At 44.0% G+C, this 24,032-nt stretch overlaps 2 protein-coding genes across 5 annotated transcripts in view; both read right to left on the bottom strand.

Moving 5' to 3' along the window:
* Copg2 (COPI coat complex subunit gamma 2) overlaps nt 1–2,741 on the bottom strand; it is a 125,338-nt gene extending 122,597 nt beyond the window's left edge. The window contains exons 1-4 of one of the 4 annotated variants that reach the window (XM_028866167.2): nt 2,609–2,740; nt 2,005–2,189; nt 1,486–1,538; nt 842–922 (exon numbers count right to left, since the gene is read on the bottom strand). In XM_028866167.2, coding sequence (XP_028722000.1) covers nt 842–922; nt 1,486–1,538; nt 2,005–2,086 — 216 coding nt within the window. In that variant the 5' untranslated portion in view covers nt 2,087–2,189; nt 2,609–2,740. Of the gene's footprint in view, nt 1–841; nt 923–1,485; nt 1,539–2,004; nt 2,190–2,608 lie in introns of all 4 variants that reach the window. The other 3 variants (XM_037203672.1, XM_037203673.1, XM_028866168.2) reach the window with 3 other exon arrangements.
* Nucleotides 2,742–2,938: 197 nt separating this feature from the next.
* On the bottom strand, nt 2,939–22,290 carry Tsga13 (testis specific 13). Its single transcript, XM_028866252.2, has 8 exons — nt 22,194–22,290; nt 19,467–19,638; nt 18,103–18,184; nt 14,251–14,322; nt 13,132–13,338; nt 7,757–7,899; nt 5,900–6,027; nt 2,939–3,205 (listed from the first exon to the last, which is right to left on the bottom strand). Exons 2-8 carry the CDS (start codon nt 19,487–19,489, stop codon nt 3,036–3,038), a joined length of 825 nt encoding a protein of 274 aa, XP_028722085.1. The 5' UTR covers nt 19,490–19,638; nt 22,194–22,290; the 3' UTR covers nt 2,939–3,035.
* Nucleotides 22,291–24,032: the final 1,742 nt, after the last annotated feature.

Below are 24,032 nucleotides of genomic sequence, written 5' to 3'. Positions count from 1 at the left end.
TATTATCAAGTGGCACACACCTTTAGTCCCAGCACTCTGGAGGCAGAGGTAGACATCTCTGTGAGTTCATGGACAGCCTGGTCTACAACGTGAGTTCCACAGAGAAACCATCTTGGGAGGGAGGGGGGTATTGGTATAATCTTCATTTACAGAAGAGCAGTAAGGCATATAATGGTTAAATTACTTGCCCAGAATCACATTGGTAGTATTAGTGTAATAATGATACTCATATAAAACCTGAACATTAAGACAAAAACTTCAACATCTCACAATTATGCCAAATAAATAAGCAAACAAAATACTTGAAATCTGTCTGACTTAACATTGAATTTTCAAAGGATCTCAAAGTACATGTAAACTGATCTGGAGAGTTGGACCCAGCTTTGGTTCCCAGCACTGATGTGGTGGCTCACAACTGTAACTCTAGTCTCAGGGGACCTGATGTCCTCTTCTGACCTCCATGAACACCGAGCACACACATGGTGCACATACATACATTCTGGCAAAACATTCATACACATAAAATAATAAAATAAATAAAACTTTAAAAAGTTAAAAATAATTACATGTAACAAGTATATTCTAAGTATTATTTGTTGAATTCAAATCACTATATCTATTGAAATGTACATGTTTAGCTGGCTTAATACCTCATGAATTTAAGAAGAAACATAGTCCTTATATTAAAGAGTTTTTACACATTATTGTTCTAAACAAACACTGTGGATTTTCAAATTTCATAATTTTTTAAAAAACAATTCTGCCTTTTCAGTAAGTATTTCACTATGGGTCATGGATTTCTGTCCTAATACACAAATCTAAGGAAGTCAGAATAATTTACCTGGTTGAGTAAGTACAGAATCTTTGTCAAGATATGCAAGCATCTTCTCGGATTGATGGGGGTTTCATTGAATATGCGTGCCTACAGAAATATGCAAAACAATATGCTATATATAGTGTATTTTCTACCACAGACGACAGCAAAACATCTTTAATAACATGAACATCATGTTAGTACAATATCCAAATAACGTCAGTTGTCTATGCTCTCAAGTTATATGGTATACAGTAAGTAACTGGATGTGACCCGGACTTTCCTATCTATACTCTCTCATTCCCTTAGGTTGACTACTTCAACTTTAAAGACTCTACCAGAACCTCGACTACATATGAACATCAAGAGCTCAGTATCTGTAAAGTCTTCCAATAGCCTTGCACTTACCACTACTTCTTCTGGTATTTCATTATAATCCCCCAGGTCACAACAGAGCCTGTATGTCTGTATATCTCTATAGTTCTAGACTGTCCTTTTCCCTATATCCTGTGCACTCGGTTACACTCTTTCATTACTTTTAATATATAATGAAAAATGAATTTCTTTCTCTGATCAAATATGGGGAAGAGTGATTTTTAGCCTGTCAGGTGGGTCTACGCCCATCATTCTCAAACAGAATCGACAAGGGACTGTACACATCCATGCCATACCTCCTGCAAGACAGCACTCTTCTCCAAATGCTGGAAAGGATTGGAACCACTACCTATAGCACAAGAAAAAGAGAAGGTCTTCAGTAGCTGTCCTACAAAGACTTTTCTAGAGAAGGATATTGCATGCTTGGGAAATCTCACCTAAACAGGATGATCCCTTGGAAGTCACAAGGACAACCATTACTAATATGCAAATACATTGGATGAAGTAATTTTTATTCTGGTACAGATTCTGTCATTGACATACTGGGAGAATTTGGACTTCTCTAAGACAGAAGAACCCTGTCCAAAATGAGGCCTTCCTTGCCTGCTTCCCCCTCCCCCATCCCATGGATGTTAACAAATGTGTCGTTTCCACCACCACCAAGAGAAATGAGATGACAGGACACTATGGATTTCCCTAAAAGCAAGCCCTATCTTATGTGTCTCACACATGTACTGAAGCAGAAAGGAACAGTTTCGCAGAGAATCACAAATGTAAAGAGGCCATGCAGGATGAGGCCATGAAGGTCCACTAACCCAACCTTCCACCACACTTGTGAGAGCAGCTACCACTGAAGAGCTGAAGATTTTTTTTTTTTTTTTTGAAGAGGCTTGGCATCTTCCCCAGTTTGCACTGCACCACAGACAGGTATCAACACGCAAGTCACTTCTGGATGCCTGCGCAATTCAATGAGCTGTGTCCCACCGGGCAGTCTTAACCCCTGGGAACAGGAGAATCAAGGCCCTTCAGAGTCCATAAACACGCAACCCTGGCCCGGTCGACCCCAGCCCCAAAAGACAAGGGGTGCTCGCCCTGGGGCCTAACCCCACCAGCAACCCCAGGCTACCGAGACATGCGCGCGCAACTCCTCGCCCCCCGACAGGGCCCCGCGGAGGGCCGGCTCTGAGGGGCGCAGCCGGGGGGCGGGCGCGGGGGGCGGGGACGCGCCGGGGCGGAGCAGCCGAGCGCTCAAGGCGACACCCGGGCCGGGAGCGCGCGGCCCGAGGGGAGGCCCCGGCGCCGGGGGAGGGGCTTCGGGCAGACCCCCTCCGCTGCGGCCGGCCCCCCGGAGCAGGTGGCTGCGGGCGAGGGAAGGGGACCTCTGCGCTTGAGGGTGGGCGTCCGGAGCGCCGCGCGTACCAGACTCCTCGTCCTTCTTGTCGAATTTTTTAATCATCTTGGACGGCTTCCCAGCGCCCAGACCCACCGCAACCGTCCCAGGCGCCGCAGCCGGCGAGCGGAAGACGCTGCAGGAAGGCCGGCCCCGTATTCTCACACCGGTTGGGCCGGCGGGCCGTCACTCGGGGCCAAGGCCCGCCCCCCTCGGGCAGCCGTGGCCGCCCTCGCCCCCTAGGGACGCAGGCACGCCCTCTGCTCCGCCCACTGCCGCACAGGGGCGGGGCATAGGGGCGGGGCCAGGCGCTGCCCCGAGGCTTGCCCCGCCCCGCTTCCCAGCCTCAGCAACCCAGGTTTGAGGCAGCAAGTGTGGAACTTTATTTGGTTGGTGACTTCTCTAGGCCTCCTCAGTTTCTTGGAGAGCCAGGAGTTGGACTTGAAGGATTTGCCTTCACTTAATGACAGCGGCATTTTTGATAACCCACTGCTGGGCCCTCCCGTAGCGAAAGACGCTATCTCCTGGCACACATCTGGTGGGCTTCTCTTCCAGGAGCTTTGAAAATGTCAGTGGTTCCCAGAGCACTTGCGAAGTTGGCTTCTCACCCTCTGACTTCTTGGAAGCTACAACAAAGCACAGGACACATTGAAAGTGCATCTCCAAAAGTACTAGAAGGATACTTAAGGAAGGCGTGATGTGATACGTTTGGAGGGACCAGAAAGCTGGTCTTTACTCTTACCAAGAGGGTAGATTTTGGGACTGCCATTCCTGACCTCTTAGGCTTCTGGATTCCTTCTTCACTAAAACCCACTGCCAGTGTAGTCTTCGTAGCGCTCACCCTTTTCAAATGATTCAATCTGCAGCCGTATTAACACTAAAGTAATTTAAGGGACACACTCATCACACGCCTCAGTGCTTTCCCAAAATGTTTTCTCATTTTCCTTCTGGTCTCGGAGTATGAATAACACACTTTTTCTACCTTTAGTATGGATGGCGTCACATTTCTAGATGGTCTTTCTGGCTTCACCTGTTCTTAGGGCGTTGTCTATTGATGAAGTATCTTAACTGCTGTCCTTGGTTCAGGGCGTGGTTTGCCACTTAGGCAACGTCCTAACCATCTTCTAACAACTTCTACCCAGATCTCTCTCTCACACACACACACAAAATATCACGGGACAACATTTGGGGGACAGAGGAGATATTAGCTTGGAAATGCTATGATAGAGGTTGGAGAGATGGCTCAGTACTTAAAGAGAACTTGTTGCTCATGCAGAGGACCCAGGTTTAATTAACAGCACACAACTATTAGTAACTGCAATTCCAGGGAATCTGATGTACTCTCTTCCGATCTCTGGATACCAAGCACACATGCGGTACACAGCATGTAGGCAAAACACTCATACATAAAATAAAGTTAATAAATCTAATTTAAATTTTTAAGTACTATGCTAATGATTATAGCTGCCTCGTATGGCTTATGAAGTCTAACCCATACTCATTAGGTGGAATTTCTCATAAAAGAAATAGATGTTTCCTCTTCTATATTCTGGGGCTGAAAATAACCAGGCTTTGGAGGAGAAAACTGGTGTGGGATAATCTTTTTGTACACTTTGAAGATGTGTCTCTGCCAAGGCACCTTCTGATTGGTTTAATAAAGAGCTGAATGGCCAATAGCTAGGCAGGAGAGGATAGGCAGGAGTTGGGGGTGGGGGAGGAACTTGGGAAGAATCTGAGGCATGCTGAGAATTAAGCCAGTGAGATACAGAGGTAGTTAGATGTACAGTGTGGAGGAGAGGTAAAGAGTTATGTGGCAGAATATAGATTAATATAAACAGGTGAGTTTAGGTTAATATAAGTTATAAGAGCTAGTTGGAAACAAGCCTAAGCTAAGGCCAAGCTTTCATAATTAATATTAAGTCTTCGTGTCATTATTTGGGAGATGGTGGTTCAAAGAAAGTCTGAAAAGAAAGACCTGCTATAGAGACCCTCTTTTCCCTTGGCCCATAGTTATTGGGAGTCAGGTAGGGACAGGGTCATGAAACCTGGCAATTACCAAGAACAGAGAATGGGAAGGAAATCTGTGGAAGAGAGAAGAATCTAGAGGTGCGGTGAGGCTGGACTCTTTAAGCAAGATGGACCCTTCTGCTTCTTCGGCTCTTTTATACATTGATCCATTTTCCCCCTCACCACAGGTTGGTTTTAGTTGTATATGGGTAAAGGAAAAGCATAGATAGGTATAGAATGGAAGAGATGGCAAAGCGGTGTAGGCGGAGCAGAGAAGATGAAAGGAGCCAGTGAAGGGGTGGTATAATAGAACCTCTATCTCTTCAAAATGACTGTCTTAGGCTAAAGCTCTGGTTGGTGAAGTTAGTTGCATGTCTAATATACAGATGTATTTGACACCCTGAAACCCTTCAGTGAGGCCCAACTATTTAATGGAGAAAATCCAAGCCCATATTTATATACTATACAAGGCCCTTCTTGATCTAGACTGTCTTTACCTTTGGTGTTCAGTACAAGTCTAACACAGAGCTCCCCTCCATGGGTGTTCTCAAATGAGAGACAATATATGAGCTTTCTTACTATACCTTCTTCTATAACCCCCTTCCACCCTCTTCTCAGCCCTATCTCAAAGAGACTTGTGGGGCTCTGAGACTCATACTTTTTGTTGTCCTTTCAAGAGGAGGTCTCACTAAGTAGCTCTAGCTGTCTTGGAACTCACTATGTAAACCAGGTAAACTCATGAGATCTGCCTGCCTCTGCCTCTTGACTTAGCCTTTGGCCCTTTAAAGCAATTTTCCAGAAAGTATGATATGCACACATCTGAGAGGCTTTAGGTTGTACACAGATAAACATTTTAAGCTATATGTACCTAAATTGCAAAGCAATGTTGTCAGCAATTATAGTATTTAGTTTAAGAGGTTTGTTTTTTGTTTGTTTGTTTGTTTGTTTACTTTAAAATGCATCATGGCAAAAACTATGAAAGTAGTAGATGATATCGTTCAGGAAACCCTATACTTTCTTGAACCTTCTCCAATTTTGAGTATCAGAATAGTCTAGCACCATCTTAACTTTCCTTCTACAATGAAAAGTAATGGGGTTGGGGATTTAGCTCAGTGGTAGAGCGTTTGCCTAGCAAGCACAAGGCCCTGGGTTCGGTCCTCAGCTCCGGTTAAAAAAAAAAAAAAAAAAGGAAAAGTAGTGTTTGGACCCATCACAACAGATGCCAGCTCAAGCCACTCTCTAAGCCTGGCAGATTCTCCCTCCAGGCCACATCTCAGTGTTGTAAGGCACAGTACGGAGAGAGGAGAGCTTACCGTCTTCCTTTGCCCTTCTCTGGCAGACTGGAGCGAAGATGAGCTTAGGATACATTTTTTTCTGTTTCCTCAAAGCATAGATTTCGGAATACCTCCCTTCGGTCTTGAAATCATTCTCAGTGGAAAACCTTAACCAACAAAAGTACATGTGGTTGATCTAGGGCTGTGGGTTACTGGCTAGTCACCTAAAAGTCAGCTACATCCTCAGAGATCCCAAGAAAGAAAGGACAATGACCAGGGGTTTGGGGTTATTGGTTAAAAAAAAATGGAGGAGTTGGGATACTGGTCACACTACAAACCTTTCAGCTAATTCCAGAATCCCCTGTCTTCTCAATATGAGATAAACTCTCCTCCTATGAATAACTTTCAAATAAAACCTCCTTATGTTTATTTTAAAAAATTGTTCATGTGTGTGCATGCATCTGTGCATACAGAGGTGCTTATGTGTGGAGGACAGAGATATGTGTGGGTGTCTTCCTCAATCAGTCTCTTACTTTGTGAGATGGGGCTGTCATTGAACCTGGAGTTTGCTAGACTGTCTGGCCAGGAAACTCCAGGGATCCTCCCGTCTCCACTTCCCGGTGTTGGCAATCGGAGTTTGCACCACACAGCCTGGCCTTTTAACCTGGATGCCAGAGATCAAACTTCAGGCCTGAAATGAGTGCAGTGAGCACTTAACTGAGCCAACTCCCCAGCCTTCCAAAACTTCCTTTTATTTTGTATCCTCATAGCATTTGTTCCTCTGGTCCTTAACTCATGCTTTCATTTTGCTGTCTCCTCCAAACACAGACCTTAGAATATATTTTCCTTCATTCTTGAAATTATCGTCAGTGGAAAACTTTACTTTTGCATTGCTGTGTTTCTTTCATTAGCATGTAAGTGATATCATAGGTCATAGTGTCTTATTTTTTGGTTTCTTTGTTTCATTTTGTGTTTTTGTTTTTCAAGACAGGGTTTCTCTGTGGGGCCCTGGCTGGCCTGGTACTTGCTCTGTAGACCAGGCTGGCCTCGAACTCACAGAGATATGCCTGCCTTTACTTCTGGAGTGCTGGGATTAAAGGCATGTGCCGCCACCACCCTGCTTTTTTTTCTTCCTTTTTATTGAAAAAAATGTTTTCCATACAAAAAATTTTGATCATGACTTCCCCTCCCTCAATTCCTCTCAGATCCTCCTCATTCAGCTTTCTGTTTTCTCTCTCTCCAAAAAATGAATTAAAATAAAATAAAATAAGAAACACAAAAACCCATAAAAAATGAAAATCAAAACAAACAAGCAAAAGACCAATAAAATGCTAAAACAAAGAACAATTAAATTAAAAGTTCACAAAAAACAAAAAACAAAAAACATTGGTTTTATTTTGTTGTGTTGGCCAGCTCTTCCTGGGCTTGGGGCCTGTCCTGAAACGTAGTCAATATACCTAGTGAGACTCCATTGGAGAAAACCAATTTTCCCTTTGCCTGCGGGTCTTAATTGCATATAGTTCCTTGGTTAAGGGTAGGAGCCCACATCCACTTGTCAGTGCTGGGACCCTTCTGTCTCGAATCTACTTGGGTCTTGTACCAGCTGCCACAGTCTCTGAGTTCCTATGTGCCTCAGTGCCTCCGTGTCTCCACTCCCTGATGGCAAGGCCCTGTTGCTGAAGACAACACTTAGCTCATGAAACACGAAGAACGTCTTAGGTGTTTTGACATCTTTACAGCCAAAACTGCACAAGGATGCCTCTCTGTTGCATCTGCTTCCAGCCGACCTTATCCTAAATCCACTTGGGTTCCCATGTGTGTTTGCTAACTGATCTAGCAGGATGTACAAGGGAAAGAGGAGAGAAAAAACGAGCACAGTAAGAGCCAGCACTTCACCTAAACCACTGCTGCCCCTTGGCTGTAGGGTCACCTATCCGGATCACAGGGAAGACTGACTTCAGATCTGGTCTTAACTTCTTTTCCTGAGGCATTGTGAGAAGGCAGAAGTTCTTGGTGGGTTTGTGCTGATGGCAAGTTTCCTGAGGGGGGAAAAAAGAGCAAAGGAGGAAGGAAGCTGAATCCCTACAAATTTACAGACTGAGCTAAGTTCCTGGACTAAATGAGAGTGGAATACGGGGAAATGGTGCACCCAACCCTCCAGAGGGAAAAGGGGAAACTCAGAAACCACAGCGAGAGGAGTGGGAAAACACGAGATTTGTTGTCAGGTAACTTTCCCAGAGCTTGGTCCGTTTCCTGAGTAATTGGCTGAGCTACTCAGTTATGGGCTCCTGAAAAACGAATGGCAGAGGGCGTTCCTAGGTCTGGGGGAAGAGTCTATGGCGGTCACAACTGTGCCCTGCTCTAAGTTATTCCACATTGTGTAAAACAGCGACTCTCTATCTGTGCCTCTCTCCAGGTTTCTTTGGCTTCATTTTGAGTACAAAGGCAGAAGAGGAGGATTCTGTATTTCGTAGCACACATAGAAACCTTCTCCCATTCAGCACCAATCCTGAGGCAGACTGGAAAGTAACTTATTCCTAAAACTGCAAGGTAAAACCATATCAGGAAAACCTTACTGGACACACCAGACCAACGACTCTCTCCTGAACTCCATAAAGAGGAAGACACCTAACACTGTGATGGAGGCAGTCCCAGAAGCCGGTCATGTGACCAGTGTGTGTGCCAAGGGACTGACGGGTTGAGAACTCATGACTGCCCCTGAGGCTTCAGCTCAGCTGTGTCTCCACCACTTGGCAAGGCTTCCTTGGTTTTCTGCCCATCCACCCATTCCATCACCCATCCAGGCCCCATGCTGTGCCTCATCGCCATGGCCCTTTGCCTTCCAGCTCAGCTGGACCCTGAAACACTGCCACTCAGCTCCGAGCTTCAGGTAGCTTTCCAACTGGGGTCTTCTCCAAATGGCTTGTTAATCTTATCTAACTACCTCTGGTAACTCTTTTGCATCCATTCTAGCTCTCTGCCTCTGCCTCCAGTAAGATTTCTTTAAGCTCCCTAAACTCTGCAGCCTCTATAATAGACATTCCGAAACCTTCATGTCTATAGATGGATAGAGGGATAGATAGATTTGCTGTGTGGTGTGTAATGTGTACAAAATGGAGATTTTTTTTTTATTAGTAGTTAAGATTGTAATCAAATGATCTGTGTTTGCCAGCAGCCAGCTATCAAGGGAAATCAGGACTGCTTGGCAAATTGCAGCCAACCAAAGAAAGCAAAGTCGCCTGTGAGTTTATTGTTATTCAATGAATTCTGACATGGGGTAAAGACACAGATGTGCCTGTCTGTGTCTCTGACATGGCACACTTAGACCCAATCAGTGAATTGCTTGGGAGACCAAATATTTAGGAGTAAATTGGGAAACAGACCCATGGAATACTACCTTCCTTCCTTGGAGATAGCTGCCTTATCTACTACATTCTTTTCTCTGCTGTGGAACGGCTATAGAATGAAAGGTCTTATGAGGTAATAATTTTACCATTCCTGAAGGTCACATAATCAAAAGCTTTCAGACTCTTAAAAGTCATCCAGTGTGACTGTCCATCTGGCACTCGTATCCCATCCATAATCTCCCTGCCAGGTGATCCCGTTGTCCTATACAAAAGAAAAAAAAAAAAAAAAAAAAAAAAAAAGCAAACCCAACACAAGAGGTTGGTGAGCTGGCTCAGCAGGTAAAGGCACTTGCTGACCAAGCCTGGAGACCTGAGTTCCAACCCTGGAACTAATTCCACAACGTTGTCTTCTGATTTCCACATATGATCTAATATATGCACGCCTGTTCTTCCTCCTCCTCATGTAACACACACACTAATCATCATGACAATGATGCAAATAATAAGCTTCCTCTTCAACCAATCAATATCCATCTCCTTGTAGCTTTTTTCAAAATAGCTTAAACAGAAGGAATCCAATGCCTCCTGCGTAGCATGCCTCCTAGGCTCTGTTTCTCCCAAGATAAGCATCGTCAATAATTTGAACTGTTCACCTGATTCAGTTTGAATTGCCTTATTCTCCTGATTTATCTCACTAGAGAAAGTTCCGGTCAATGTTTTCCTAATGTGAGACTGTGTGAAAGGAGACCAGGATGCTGGGAGCAGCAATCCCATGTTACTTCCCAGCCCTAAATATCTATTGAATAGTCACAGCCTCTCCTGAGAACTTCCCTGAATCACACTATCTAAAACTCCCACTCACGTTCCATTCCCTGTTGCTGATTTTCAAAGCACCTGTCACATTATGGGTGATCTGCGTGGTTGTTTCTTTGCCTGTGGTCTGCATAAATAAGTCACTAGACTTCTACTTCAGCAAAGCAAAGATGCTACCAATACATGCCTAGTCTCAGTCTTCATGGGGTCTGGCACACAGTAGAAGACAGAGGGTGTCAATTGACATACCGAGCTCTTACTTTCATAATTTTAAAATCTTTTAAAAAATACATGGCATGGCCACTAAACTATTGCTTTCTTCTTCTGAACTCCTTCTCTTTAAGCTGGTCCAGTTTGAAGACACAGGACTCTCTGCAAGTTAACAGGTGATGTAATGAGACAGCAGAACCTAGAAACGAAGGCCTAGTTGATGACCCTGCCATTAAAAACGGAGAACCTAGAAACGAAGGCCTAGTTAACAACCCTGCCATTGAAAACAGCGGAACCTTAGCAGAACTGGACCTCAGAGGAAAAAAAGAAAGAAAAAGAAAAAGAAAGAAAAAAAGAAAGGAAGAAAGAAAGAAAGAAGGAAGGAAGGAAGGAAGGAAGGAAGGAAGGAAGGAAGAAGGAAGGAAGGAAAAGAAAAGGGGTGGAAAAGGCAGATAAGGCCTTATTGCCAAGTCTGATGATTCCATGATGGAAAGAGAGCCCACCCTGGGAGGATGTCTTCTGACCTCAGTGAGTCACCCCTCTCCTCTCAAAAATAAAGGCTTTTTTCTTTTCTTTTTAAATATTTAAACACAAATAAAATAAGCAGGAACTGAAAGTTATTTAGGATTCAAGATGGCACTAGTGGAGAATTCCCAGGTGTCTTAACTGGAACATATTAACAAGTCCCTTCCTGTCCTCTTCCACTTCCGTCTCTCCCCCTCCCTCCCTCTTCTCAAACTCTGAAACTTCTGTAGCCCTTCTGTAACCTATATGTATACGTGTGTAGAGATGGCTCCAAGGACGCAAGCTATGTGATTATATCTACCTTTCTCCCTGACTCCTGTTTCCTTCCTTCCCTGTAACTGCAACCAAGCATGTTCCGGGCCCTTGCACTACCCTCTACCCCATGATTTGATTCTTTCATGGCATCACTCTGTGTGCCCTTTCTTTCTTTTTCTTTCTTCTTTCTTTCTTTCTTTCTTTCTTTCTTTCTTTCTTTCTTTCTTTCTTTCTTTCTTTCTTTCTTTTTTTTAGATAGGGTTTCTCTGCGTAGTTTCAAACTCACAGAGATCCGCCTGGCTCTGCCTCCCGAGTGCTGGGATTAAAGGCGTGCGCCACCACTGCCCGGCCCTCTGTGTGCCCTTTCAATCTTCATTCCCATTGCTTTAATCTTTTCATTTTCTAATTTGGGTGCTTAGAAATGAAAATCTGGGATTTACTCAGGGATCTGGGGGCTAGCATGTTGGTTGGTTTAGTTTTGCTTTGTTTGGGTTTGGAGGTAACGATCTGCACCTCAGGTCAGTTACCAGCCTAGGACTTTAGTGACCCTGGATCTTGTATCCATACCTGGTCCATACTAGGAGTAGAGATAGGGTTATCCTGTGCAAAACAAAGCCACTGAGGCATTCTCACAGGAGACAGTGCTAGGAATGGAGTCACTTAGAAGGGACCGAGGGCAACAACTTCAGCTTGCTTACTGGAATCTACACTGTGCATGGGCACAGGAAAGAATACTTTCTTTGCATGGAGTCCTAGAACCAAAAAAGTGGTGTGTGTGTATGTGTGTGTGTGTGTGTGTGTGTGTGTGTGTGTGTGTAGCAGGAATAGTAAAGATACCATGCTTTCCAGTCTTTAGAATCAGAGACTTAACTCTGTCCACTGATATGATACAATTCCACTAGTACCGCTTGCTCATGAGGACGATCGGGTCCCGTGCCTGACCTCGGGGACTCACAAGGGACAGCGTTGGAAAGAAAGCGTTTTGTGCACTCTACGTGTTTGCTTGGTTCCCTTCTCTGTGTTAAGGAAAGCAGCCCTGGTCCACATTTGTTTCTTTCTCAGAAACACATCGCACCCACTGTCACAACAAACACTGAAGTTACTGTCAAAGGGCACAAATTCTGAGACCCGGGGACCACAGACAATGAACGCATGCGTTCTTTTTCAGTGTCCACCACTGCGATGGGCTGCCACCCACGTAGTGACTACAGAAGCACTAACTCCCAATTCACATTTGTTCTGAGGCTGGGACTTTGGGCTAGCCCATTCCCAGACTCTAATCTCTGTTAGATTCTTCTGTTTGTACTTTTATTTATTTAATTTCTTCCTGTTAGACTGAGCCTGCTCTCCAAGCTGTCAACATCTTTCTTAGCTCCTGACTCTTAAATCAATTTTCCTCACTTCCTCTGCTATTTTGAATTTAGTTCAAATTTTCAGCATTGCTCATCTCGACTATAAAAGTAACATCATAACTAATCTTTCTGCTTTTGTCTCTTCTGTAACTAATGCACCTCCCTTCAACCTGCAAATGTGCTTTCTAAATCACAAATTTCTCTCTAGAGCTCCATGAAAGCACCTCACTTTCTTATATCTCCAAGCCTTCCCAATTCCCTCAGATTGGAACGTTCTCCTATTCTTTTGTGATGAGACACCTCCCTGATTACTCCCCTTTCCCCAACAGGGAGATTCTTCTCTAGTCTATATCATTTCTATATCTTAAGTATTCTTAGATTATTCACATATCCTGGTACAGTAGAATTATTTTAATGTGTATCCTTTTTTGATCTACTGGATTCCAAGATTCTTCAAGATAGACTTTGTCCTATGATAATCTTCATAGTCTTTGTCTAGGTTTTAGCTTACTGAATATGTTCCACAATTATTTTTGTATTGTTTTGTTTTGTTTTGAGACAGCAGGGTCTTGCTATGTAGCCCATGCAGACTTTAAACTTACAGCCATTCTGATTTCATGGAATGTATGGTCAGTGGGCATGAGAAGGAGGTAGTTAGCATCTTGTAACCCTTCTCTAGGTTCAGTTGGCTTTCTCCCAGTTTACTCTAATCCCTCCCTCCCTCCGGTCCATACCTAGGCTACCAGGAGACTTTCTTGGGCACCATTACCTTTAGCTGGAATTCCGGAGGAAAGTATTTTGGAGCACCATCATTTTCCTCCTGGCCCACGGAGCAGGGAGGTGGGTTGTTGGTCATGAGCAGTAAGGTCATATCCTGATCATACTCTGTCACTTTCATCATGAAACTATTGATTTTATTCCTTTGAGTCAGGAATCTTTGCAGTTTACTGGGCTTCAAAGGCTCATAGTACTTGGCCTGAGTAGAGAGAAAGGTTTCCAGACAGACAGACGAAGGGATTAGGTCAAGGGAGGACTAAGGAATCAGTTGGCCAATCCCCCTCCCCTTGCAGGGTAAGCTGAGAGGTTGAGCAGGGCCTGAACAACGCTGCCTGCCACCTTTAAATGTGTTGATTTCAAACTTTTGGAAGCTCTCTGTCATAGCCTTCCCTTAGAGCTGCAAATAAACTAGGGGCCTGGGGAAATGCACCGGAAGGGTTACCATAGTAACAGAACAAGATGATTAAAGTCTCTCTCTCTCTCTCTCTCTCTCTCTCTCTCTCTCTCTCTCTCTCTCTCTCTCTCACACACACACACACACACACACACACACACACACACACACACACACACACACACACGGTAGCATCTAGCCCTGGTATCACAAATAGAAGTCTTCTGTGGCCCAGCCAGTTGGCCTTTCCACACCTGCCTCTGAGGCAGAGGGGAAACCCCAGAAGCTCAGCTCTGCTTTTCTCTTGCTTCCTCCAACATCGCTCCCCAGGCACAGGCATTATTATCTAGCTGTGGAGCAGTTAAAGGAAAGGCAGTCACGAAGCTGAGTGTCACTGCAGGTGTGGGTGGGCAAGGGGCTGTCACCTCCCCGCTCACCTTTCTCTGAACAGGAAGACCAGGGCAGAAGGGCGGGAGGAAGCATGGCTTACACGCGTTTTCTCTACTGAAGAATAAAATGAACTGGGACCACTTTCTCCCCGAGAAAGTCTCTCCTCCCACCTCACCAACCAATCCCAGTGTATATCCCAACAGCCTCTCCTGCTTCCCCATCCTGGAAACTGGGGGGTACTTGGAGGTATTAGGGGTACTCTGTGTCAGATCTCTGGACCCATTGCTGAAATTCACCCTTAGAGGTCTTGGGGGCTTTTCCACCTACCATATTTGGATGGACTGTGTAGTGTCTGAGGTTCTTAAGGACAAATTTTGATTGCCCTGTCGTATCATATATCTAAAGATAAGAAACAGAATTTAGTGATCTCAAGTCGCATCCCCCCCCCCCCCCGTGTGTGTGTACTGGTAGAGAGAAGTAAACATCAGGAGCCTTTCTTTCCACCTTATTTTTTGAGACACTGTCTCTGAACACAGAGCTTACTGATTCAGCTAGACTAGCTGGCAAGCAAGTTCCAGGGATCCTCTTGTCTCTGGCCCTTCCCCCCAAATACTGGAGTTATGGACCCACACTGCCACATTAAAAAAACAAAACAAAACATTTTTTTTTTTTTTTAAGACTGGGTTTCATGCATCCCAAGCTAACTTCAGATCCTCCGGCTTCCACCTATTAAGTGGGGGTTCCAGGCTTGCTCCGCCATGTCTGGTTTATCCAATACTGGGATTTAATGGAGGGCTTTGTGAGTGCCCGGCAAGCGCTCTGCCAACTGAGCCACATTCTCAACCCTGACCTGGGGATTCGACCTCAGGTCCTTCACACTTGCTGTGTGAACATTTTCCCCACTGAGCTAATCTGTCTAGTGCCCAAGTCACACCCATTAAATGCATGACCTCATCTCATTCTCACTAAAATGGTCTTTTCTAGACACTAATTGAGGAGAACCTATTCTGCCTGTGCTATATTCTGGGGTTTTTGGAACAAAGTCTACAGGCAGGAGAACAGGATTCTGAAATCCTAATATATGGGAAGTTTGTGGATGATTATGTGGACCTGCCTTATTCCATATAAGGAGACTAGGGAGCTAACTCAGACCAGAAAAGTGCTTGCCATGTGAGCAAGAGATCCCTAGCAGTCTCATAAAAAGCCATGCATCATGGCACATGATTGCAATCCCATCTCCGGGCAGGCAAATACAGGTAGAACCCTGGCGTTCCTTGGCTAGTTAGCTTAGCCTAACCAGGGAAGCCTGATACCAGTAGGAGACTCTGTCTCAAAAAACAAGGTGGGTGGTTTACAGGAGCAAAGCCTGAGGGTGACTTCTTGTCTCCATACACAGATGCACATGTACCTTCAACCCCCATAGACCCTCACACCCATGAACACACATGTACACACACATACATTGCTTCAAAGGCTGTAGTGTGGTAGACAAGTGAAATCACACCTTTCCCCTTCCTTTTTCCTCTACAGGAGTAGGTCAGGTGGCATCAACCCAGAGGCTAGCCCAGGGGCTAACCTTTAAGGAGAAAAGAAGTTACAAATGGACAACAACCTAAGAGGTGTAGATTCCAGGGGCCTCCAAGGACAACTCTGGCAACTGAGCTGGGACCCGACACTCACAGAAGAAGGGAAAAGGGAGAGCACTTTGCATTTCTGAATATCTCTGCAAAATATAATTCTTTCAGAGAGGTTGAGAAAATCGTTAAATTTTGATGTCCCTTCTGTCTAGTGCTTAACATCATTTTATTGGTAGAAGTGCTGGTATTGGGACTGTTGGAGTGTCCTGTCTGATAAAGGCCGGGCTCCTCCCCATGTACTTAGCCCTGCATTATCTAAGGATGAATGAAAGTAAGAACACAGGAGACAGAGACCTTCCTTCTTAGCATACTCAGAGATCAGAATACAAGGAGACAAGCACAATCCTCTGTTTGGATCATCAGTTTGGAAGAGGCCACGCCTCCAAAGCGTTAAGATGGGCTTCTGGGGAAGGAGGCCCCGAAAAGTGAACAAAGCTAGGGGCAGATGGAGGTGAGGGAGACAACAAGGATGGGGTGGGACTGTAGGAAGCCAGCACTGGCCTTCAGGAGAGCACGGCCACGAGTTGTGGCCCCTTCTGTTAGAAAGGGTGAGGAGAAATATGGGACAAATCCAAAGAACTAATGGTTTTGTTTTTAACTTTTGGAAAACTGACATCTACTTGTTCAAAACAAAAGTTATGAAAAACAAGCATATTGTGTGATATATGTATTAGGAAACTTAGACAGTTTTGTTGGGGGAAATGTTTGAAGGCTTTTTCCCCCCTTAAACTTTTGTTTTGTTTTAATTAATTTTAGCAGAAAAAGTCTGTGAGGAAAATATTTGAACTTCTGGACTTTTCTGAGGAATTGCGCCTCTGCTCCAAATCAGCCTGTAGCAGTTGACTAAACCTAACAATTGGAATATGTTTTTAATTTTGTCAAGTTGACTTACATTATCGCTGGTGAAATAAAAGTTGGCTTCAAAAATTCACTTGAATATGATAATCTTGGGAAAGCAACCAAGATATTCAATGGAATTTTGCTATAAGCAGTGACCTGGAAACCCTTAGGCACTGCTGGTGGGAGCTTACACTAATGCAGCCACCATGGAAGTCCATGTAGAAGTTTCTGAGGAGAATTGAAAACAGGGCTACCACAGCTATACTACTCCCAAGTCAACAGACCACAGAGAGATCTATGCATATTTATGCTTATTGCTGTACTATTCACAATTGCTAAGGGGTAGAAACCAGCCCAGATATCCAATAGATGAATAGATAAAGACGTTGTGGACTTTATTTAGCTTTAAAGAATAAAATTAAGGCATTCTCAGGAAAATGGTTGGGAACCCATCATGTTAAGTAAAACAAGCCAAACTTGGAAAGATAAATGCACTTGTTTTTCTTCCATATACAGAAACTAGATTTAAATGTGTGTGGGGGGGAGGTGAAAATAGAAACAAAATCATCAATGGGAGGAAGAGATCTCAAGGTGGTGGGTGTTCTAGTTTCCTTTCTGCTGCTGTGAAAAAAACACACAGATAAAAAGCAACTTAGGGGAGGAAAGGATTCATTGGGCTTGTACTTCCAAGTCATAGTCCGTCATAGAGAAATCAGGGCAGGAACCTGTAGCAGAAGCCAGGAAGGAATTGCTGGCTCACTCCCAGGCTTATGCTTAGCTAGCTTTCTAGCCCAGACTATTTACCCAGGGAATGGTGCTGCCCCACAGTGGACTCAGCCTTTCTACATCAATTAGCAATCAAGACAACCTCCTACAGATATATCTGCAGGCCAATTTGATTTGGGTGATTCCTCAAGAGAGACTACCTTCTAGGCGACTCTAGGCTGTGTTGAGTTGACAGTTCAAATTAACTAGGCCAGTAGATTGTATACTATAGGTGATATGAACACAGAAGAGGGTACTATTTGAGAGAGAAGAAATGGGTCAGCAAGAGGAAGATAGAGAACATAGATAAACAGTGGCCAGAGAAGGACAAATAGGAATAAATTATATTGACATAGACATATGACACATTTGATGTCATAATGAAACTTATTACTTTGCCAGGCTTGGTGGCATAGGCTTGTGGTCTTGGCTCCTCCAGAGGCAGAGGGAGAAGGAGCTTGAGTTCAAGGTTACACTGGGCAACTTGGTGAGACCCCGTATTAAAAAGTTAAAAAGAGAGGTGTGAAGATAGCTCAGTGATAGAGTGACAGACTGGTATCCATGAGGCCCTGAGTTTAGTCTCTAGTACTAAACAACAAACAAGCAAACAAAACATCACTTTATAAGCTAACTTTAAAAAGCAACTAAGTGACGTAAGAAAATAGCCTTGATGTCTAAGTGAATTAGAATTTAATACATCCTAAGGCAAGTTACTAGTTTTTAGGTTTTGTGTCCTGATTTGTTGCTAATATGTCCTTGTTGCCCACCTTAGCTTCTGTTTCTTTTTTAGAAAATAAAATAAACTAACCTCACTCTGTATATATGTGTTTGCTCCTCTTTGCTTTTGCTTAGGAAGTTTAGAAAGTCACTGTTAGTAAGATAGTTTAAGCAATCCCAAGGAAAATGACACAGGACATATACTACCGGTTTTCCTTACCTCGTCACCATCTGGACCTATTTTTTTCTGAAATTTAATAGAGACATTTCCCGCAATCTTTGATGGTCTGTTATCATGAAACCTGAAAAAGGGGTGGGAAGTCCAGGTGCATTACTGACCCGCGCCCCAACTTTCTGCACACCCTCAGCCTCCCTCTGTTAAAGTATGGGAGCTTAACGAGAGATTACTAACTTAGGTGCTCATGAATTGAATAGAACTCATGGCCAGTTTGCATGCTGAGGAAAAATTTAAGATTAAAGGGTTGAGCAAATACAGATGTCTCTGAGATATGCTGGCATACAGTAAGTTAACTTTTTTCAGTAGAACTTTTGGATCATTCAAAGAAGTTGCTTTAGAAGACTGCCCAAGGAAACTCTGCAGACAGCTAGACTATCACAGTACCTTAAAGACCCCTACTACTATTTTGACTACCTACCTGCTTGTCCTCTGCATTGAAATGGCCCTGACTTTGCCAGGGATGGCTGATTGGTCAGTCATGAAAAGGAACGTAGCTAGGGAATCCCACAACTAAATTTCTGATTCCTATTGGCTTTGCTTGGATTACTGGTCAAATCATTTTCCTAACCACATCTAAAAGTTTCTTTTCCTAGAACTAGGATATAGAAATAGCCATCAATGGCAAACAGTTAGATGTACTATTGTTTCATTTACTTTTCCATCTTCCACCACACACCAATTCCTTTTGAGGGAAAGGAGGAAGTTGCAATACCTAATAATAAAGTCTTTTGGAGTTCTTGACCTTCTTCTTTTCCCATACTGGTGATGGAACCTGGGGACTTGCACTTGCTAAACAAGGCCCTACCACTGAGCTACATCCCTAGCCCTCCAAGTTCAGACCAAAGGGCTTAAAAATATCCCCAAGTATATTGGATAGATTCAAATATGTTCATTTTGACTAAACATCTCCAAGTTTGTGCCTTTTTGATGTATTCTCTTATTGTAATGCATAATAATACTATTGCATCATTTTTACTGTAGCACTTTTCAAAATGGGGTGTGTGTGTGTGTGTGTGTGTGTGTGTGTGTGTGTGTGTGTGTGTGTGTACAAAACAGCACAGAGTCTCAGACTCAGCCTTGAACTACATGAAAAGCTCTTCGATATCCCAGCAGTGCTCATCTTGGACAGCCTGGTGCTTTGTTTTTGGCAAAAGTCCCTTTGCTGCTACATGAAACACAGATTCAACTCTGTTTTGTTTTGGTTTTTCTGCAAATAGTTGGTCAACTAAAAAATATTTAGTAAAGGTCTACTCTGTGATTCACACTGTCTAGAGTGCCGTGAGTGGCAAAGGAAGCTAGTGGAAAGTTGGTGTTCATAGCTTATTTGAGAAAAGAAGATTACGTACTTGGTATATTTTTTTGGGCCCATGGCTATTCACTGAGAACTGGACCAACTTGCAGCAAGTATTCACTGAGGCTTAAAGTCAGCGTCTCTAAGTAATTCACATTCTATGAGAATTTAAGTCAATAAAATATTCTTTTCTTAGCACACACTGTGTGCCCGACCCAATCTTGATCCTGTGTGGGAAACAAGAGAAGACTAATAAATGGTATTGTAGATGTGGGAGATGAATAAGCATGATCCTTGCCCTTGAGAAATTAAATTTATTTAACTAATGAGGGGAGAGGAAAGGAAGTAATTATTAAATCTGAAACAAAAAAAGAAAAAATACATGCTAATATATCAGCAACTTCATCTCTTAGAAGTCTCAATTTCATCTGTAAAGTTCAATCATTGACTGAATGATTTAAAGGTGACATTCTAATCTAGTGACAGTGGTGAGATTTAACCTACATAAGGATTCTAAATGAAATGAAGTCATATATATGTACAAAGGAGGGGGAAAGTCTCCGGAGCTTCTAACTTTCAGTTGACTTCTTTCAACTTACAACCATCTTTAGCTACAGCTAAGGCCTGAGACGTTCGTGTGTGTGTGTGTGTGTGTGTGTGTGTGTGTGTGTGTGTGTGTGTAGGGTGGAAGTGCTATACATTTTTTTAAAAGATGTATTTAATTTTTAATTACGTATGAAGGGTAGTACATGTGAGTGCAGAGGTGTCAGATCCCCCGAAGCTAGAGTTAAAGGTGGTTGTGAGCCACTTGATGTGAGTGCTGGGAACAAAACTCAGGTCCACTGCAAGAGCAGCAAGGACTCTTCATCGATGAGCTAGCTCTCCAGTTCCTGCTATGATTCTTAATACAGACCATTGGGAACGTGGGATACAAGCTGAGGGAACTTGTCATTTAGAGAGAGGAAAGGTTAATGGGGCTTGGGAAGGAGGTTTTCTAAAGGACGTGGGACTTAAGAAGAGCCATATAGGATGGTGTGTGAAGCATCCAAACTGGAAGGTTAGTGATTGCTGTTTTGAGCAGTAAGAAATAAAGGGATATCTCTTGCTTATAGACTCCCTCCTCTCTCTCGTCGATTGGACTCCTGGAGCTCCACCTGGGACCCAGCCATGGATCTCTGCATCTGCTTCCATCAATCACTGGATCAGGGTTCTATGATGACAGTTAGGGTATTCAGCCATCCAATAACCAGAGTAGGTCAGTTCAGGCACCCTCTCGACCATTGCCAGTAGTCTATGGTGGAGTCATCTTTGTGGATTCCTGGGAACCTTCCTAGCACTGTGCTTCTCCCTGTTCCCATGGTGTCTTCATTTATCATGGTATCTTTTTCCTTGTTCTCTCACTCTGTTCCCATTTCAGCTCGAACCTCCCACTCCCCTAAGCTCTCATCCTCTCTCTCTTGCCCTCCACTAACTCCCCTCACCTCCAGTTTGCTCATGTAGATCTCATCCATTTCTCCATCACTTTGTGATCCATGCATCCTTCCTAGGGTCCTCCTTACTAGCTAGCCTCCCTGGAGCTGTGCGTTGCAGTCTGGTTATCCTTTGCTTTACATCTACTATCCACTTATGAGTGAGTTGTTTGTCCTTCTCAGTCTGGGTTACCTCACTCAGGATGATATTTGATTGGAAAAAGTACAGAGACAACTAGCCAAACTAGTGGAAACACATGAACTGTGGACCAATAGCTGAGGAGCCCCCATGGAACTGGACTAGGCCCTCTGGCTAAGTGAGACAGTTGTTTAGCTTGAACTGTTAGGGGGCTCCCCCGCAGTGGGATTGGGACCTGTCCCTAGTGCATGAGCAGGCTTTTTGGAGCCCAGTGCCTATGGTGAGACACTTTTCACAGCCTTGGTGCAGGGGGGAGGGGCTTGGACCTGCCTCAACTGAATGTACCAGGCTGAGTTTAATCCCCATGGGAGACCTTGCCTTGAGGAGGTGGGAATCGGGGGTGGGTTGGGGGGAAAGGCTGGGTGGTAGGAGGAGGGATGACAGGACTCTGTGGTTGGTATGTAAAATGAACTGAAAATCTCTTAATAAGAAAAAAGGAAAAAAAAAAAAAAGAAAGAAAAGGAGGTAACCAATAGGGCCTTGAAAATTAAGGAGAACGTTGGTGAGACTGGGAAGCCCAGGTCCTGTAAAGACCACAGTTTGGAAAAATATTCCAAATTCATATCAATAGGTTCCCTGCCCCCTTAGGCTTTCTGTCCAGTTTGCTTGTCCAGACTGTGACTAGACTGAATGAAATCCTGAAAGATCCCTTCTTGAGAAGGGGGCTAATAAGCTCTTTATTCTTTTCTCATGTTTAGCTTTTTCTAGAATTGTCTGTTTAGTTTTGAGTGTGCATTGAAATTGAAATAAAAAATTTACTATCAATGAGAAGTTGTATGTTTTGTGTTGTTTGTGTGCAACGCAGGCTGGAGGGGAAGAATCACTGGAACACAAAACTTCAGCCGAGACGGAAAGCTGTATCTGGGCATGGTGGTACGTGCCCGGTGTCCCGGCTCCTCAGAAGACTGGAGGAGAAGGAGGAAGGCATAAGAATGAGTTCAGGAGGTTGAGGCCATCCTGGGCAACATAGAAAGACCATGACAAAGAAAGAAAAGAAAGACATGTAAGAGGGAAGGGAAAGGGAGGGACGGAAGGAGAGGGAAGGAAGGGGAGGGGAAAGGAAAAGAGAAGAGAGAGGAAAGAGGGAGGAAAGGAAAGATCCAGCGTACCATACCTTTAAGGACACTAGAAAATCTCAGGAAGATACAGTTCCTTAATAGGGAAACTTCCCATGTTGAAGGCCAAGATTCCCTTCTGGATTCTGACGGGGCTGAGGAATTTGTGATGGATTAGCAATCTAGAATGCTGAAGTATTCTGTTCTGAAGACAGAATGTAAAGGACAAAGACACATGTTTAAAGAAAAAACAACAACAACTCTGCAAGCTCTACTCTTGTCTGTCTAACCTATTGCTCCTCTCCCTCCCACCGACCTGCCTGTATCTCCTGATCTCTTCCTTGACCAACATTTTCATCCCATCTCAACACAATAAGTATGCCGTACGCACCTCGAGTTCTTCTCTCCCGTCTCCACCCCATCTTTAAACTCTCCCCCTGACCATTTGATTCTTCTTTATGCTGGTACTCAGGTCAACTTTCTGCTCCTTGCCTGCAGGCACTGTTTTTGGTGCACATAAGTATCTTGTTGTTCTAATTGTATTTTTCTTACACTGGTCTTGTTTCCCTCCAAAACAGTCAGCTCCTAGAAGATGGGGATGTGAGTTTCATACATATTTTCAGGCACTCGGTGTTTCGTATGTTAGGGCACCCAAAGTCAGCTTATTTTAATATATGTGATAATGCACCAGGCACCATCCTGCATCACTGAAACCAAACATAAAGTCAGTGTGTTTCTCAACCTTAAGGAGGGCAATTAACCCAGACAGAAACACAAAGTGCAACAAAGTGTGATGGCTACATTAGAGACAAGTTCAGGATGCCATGGGAGTAGCGAGGAAGAACACAATCCAGGGTAAGAAATGTCTCAGCGGTTTAACAGCACTTGCTTCTGTTTCAGGGGAGCTGAGTTTGGGTCTTAGTAACCATGTCACAACCACTTTTAACTAGGTTTGGAGGATCTGATGCCTTCTTCTGTCCTCTGTGGGCACACATTGACACATTTCGAACAAAGACACACATAAACAATGAAAAAACCCATATATATATATATTTTTAAGAGCCTAGTAGAGACTGAGAACTGGCATCTAAACTGAATTAATAGGTAAGGAGAGGATTTTGGGAAAGAGGAAACAGCACAGCTAAAAACATAAGACTGAAATAAAGGAGGGCTTGTTCAATGGTATTGAAATGACTGCAGGATGTCCAGGGTTTAAAAGTGGATACAAGGAAGCATGAGGTGAGATTAGAAGGACACAGAATCTCAATTTAAAAGTGGAGACACTGGTTGGAAGCTCGTAGGTTGTCCTGAGCACCGAAGAGTTATCAACAGGTCTTAAGGAAGAGGGCACACTAAACACTAAGCCAGGCGTAGTGGTGTACACTGTGATGTGCATGTTTGGGACAAGGAGGCAGAAGGCCGGGCGGTGGTGGCGCACGCCTTTAATCCCACCCAGCACTCGGGAGGCAGAGCCAGGAGGATCTCTGTGAGTTCGAGGCCAGCCTGGGCTACCAAGTGAGTTCCAGGAAAAGGCGCAAAGCTACACAGAGAAACCCTGTCTCGAAAAAAAAAAAAAAAAAAAGAAGGATCAGAAATCCAAGATCATCTCTGATTTCATAGTGAGTTTGACCCTGTCTCAAAAAAAACAAGAACAGCAAAAACAACAGACCCACACACGCACGCACGCACGCACGCACGATCAGATGAACAAAATAGAAAGTATTTTTAGACTATGACGACGGTGGCATTGAAAGTGACAAGCGAAGCTGTAAGGCTAGAAAACGGCGAAGAAGTAAAGATGAGAAGGGGTGTTGGCACTGTGGAGGATCTGCTGGAGTCGCAGATGTGCGCCATTTACCCCTGGGTCCCGACCCTGAATGACCTGATCTCTTTGCTGA

The sequence above is a fragment of the Peromyscus leucopus genome, chromosome 3 (assembly GCF_004664715.2).
Source record: "Peromyscus leucopus breed LL Stock chromosome 3, UCI_PerLeu_2.1, whole genome shotgun sequence".
Classification (NCBI taxonomy): domain Eukaryota; kingdom Metazoa; phylum Chordata; class Mammalia; order Rodentia; family Cricetidae; genus Peromyscus; species Peromyscus leucopus.
This window is presented reverse-complemented; position numbering and strand designations above follow the sequence as displayed.

What these genes read in the sequence shown, in the direction of transcription:
- Tsga13 (XM_028866252.2), bottom strand. Translation starts at nt 19,489, where the DNA reads ATGGGCCCAAAAAAATATACCAA. An exon ending in TAGGTCCAGATGGTGACGAG is followed by an intron (nt 14,323 to 18,102) that starts GTAAGGAAAACC and finishes TCTTATCTTTAG; the next exon opens with ATATATGATACGACAGGGCA. An exon ending in ACACAGTCCATCCAAATATG is followed by an intron (nt 13,339 to 14,250) that starts GTAGGTGGAAAA and finishes CTCTCTACTCAG; the next exon opens with GCCAAGTACTATGAGCCTTT.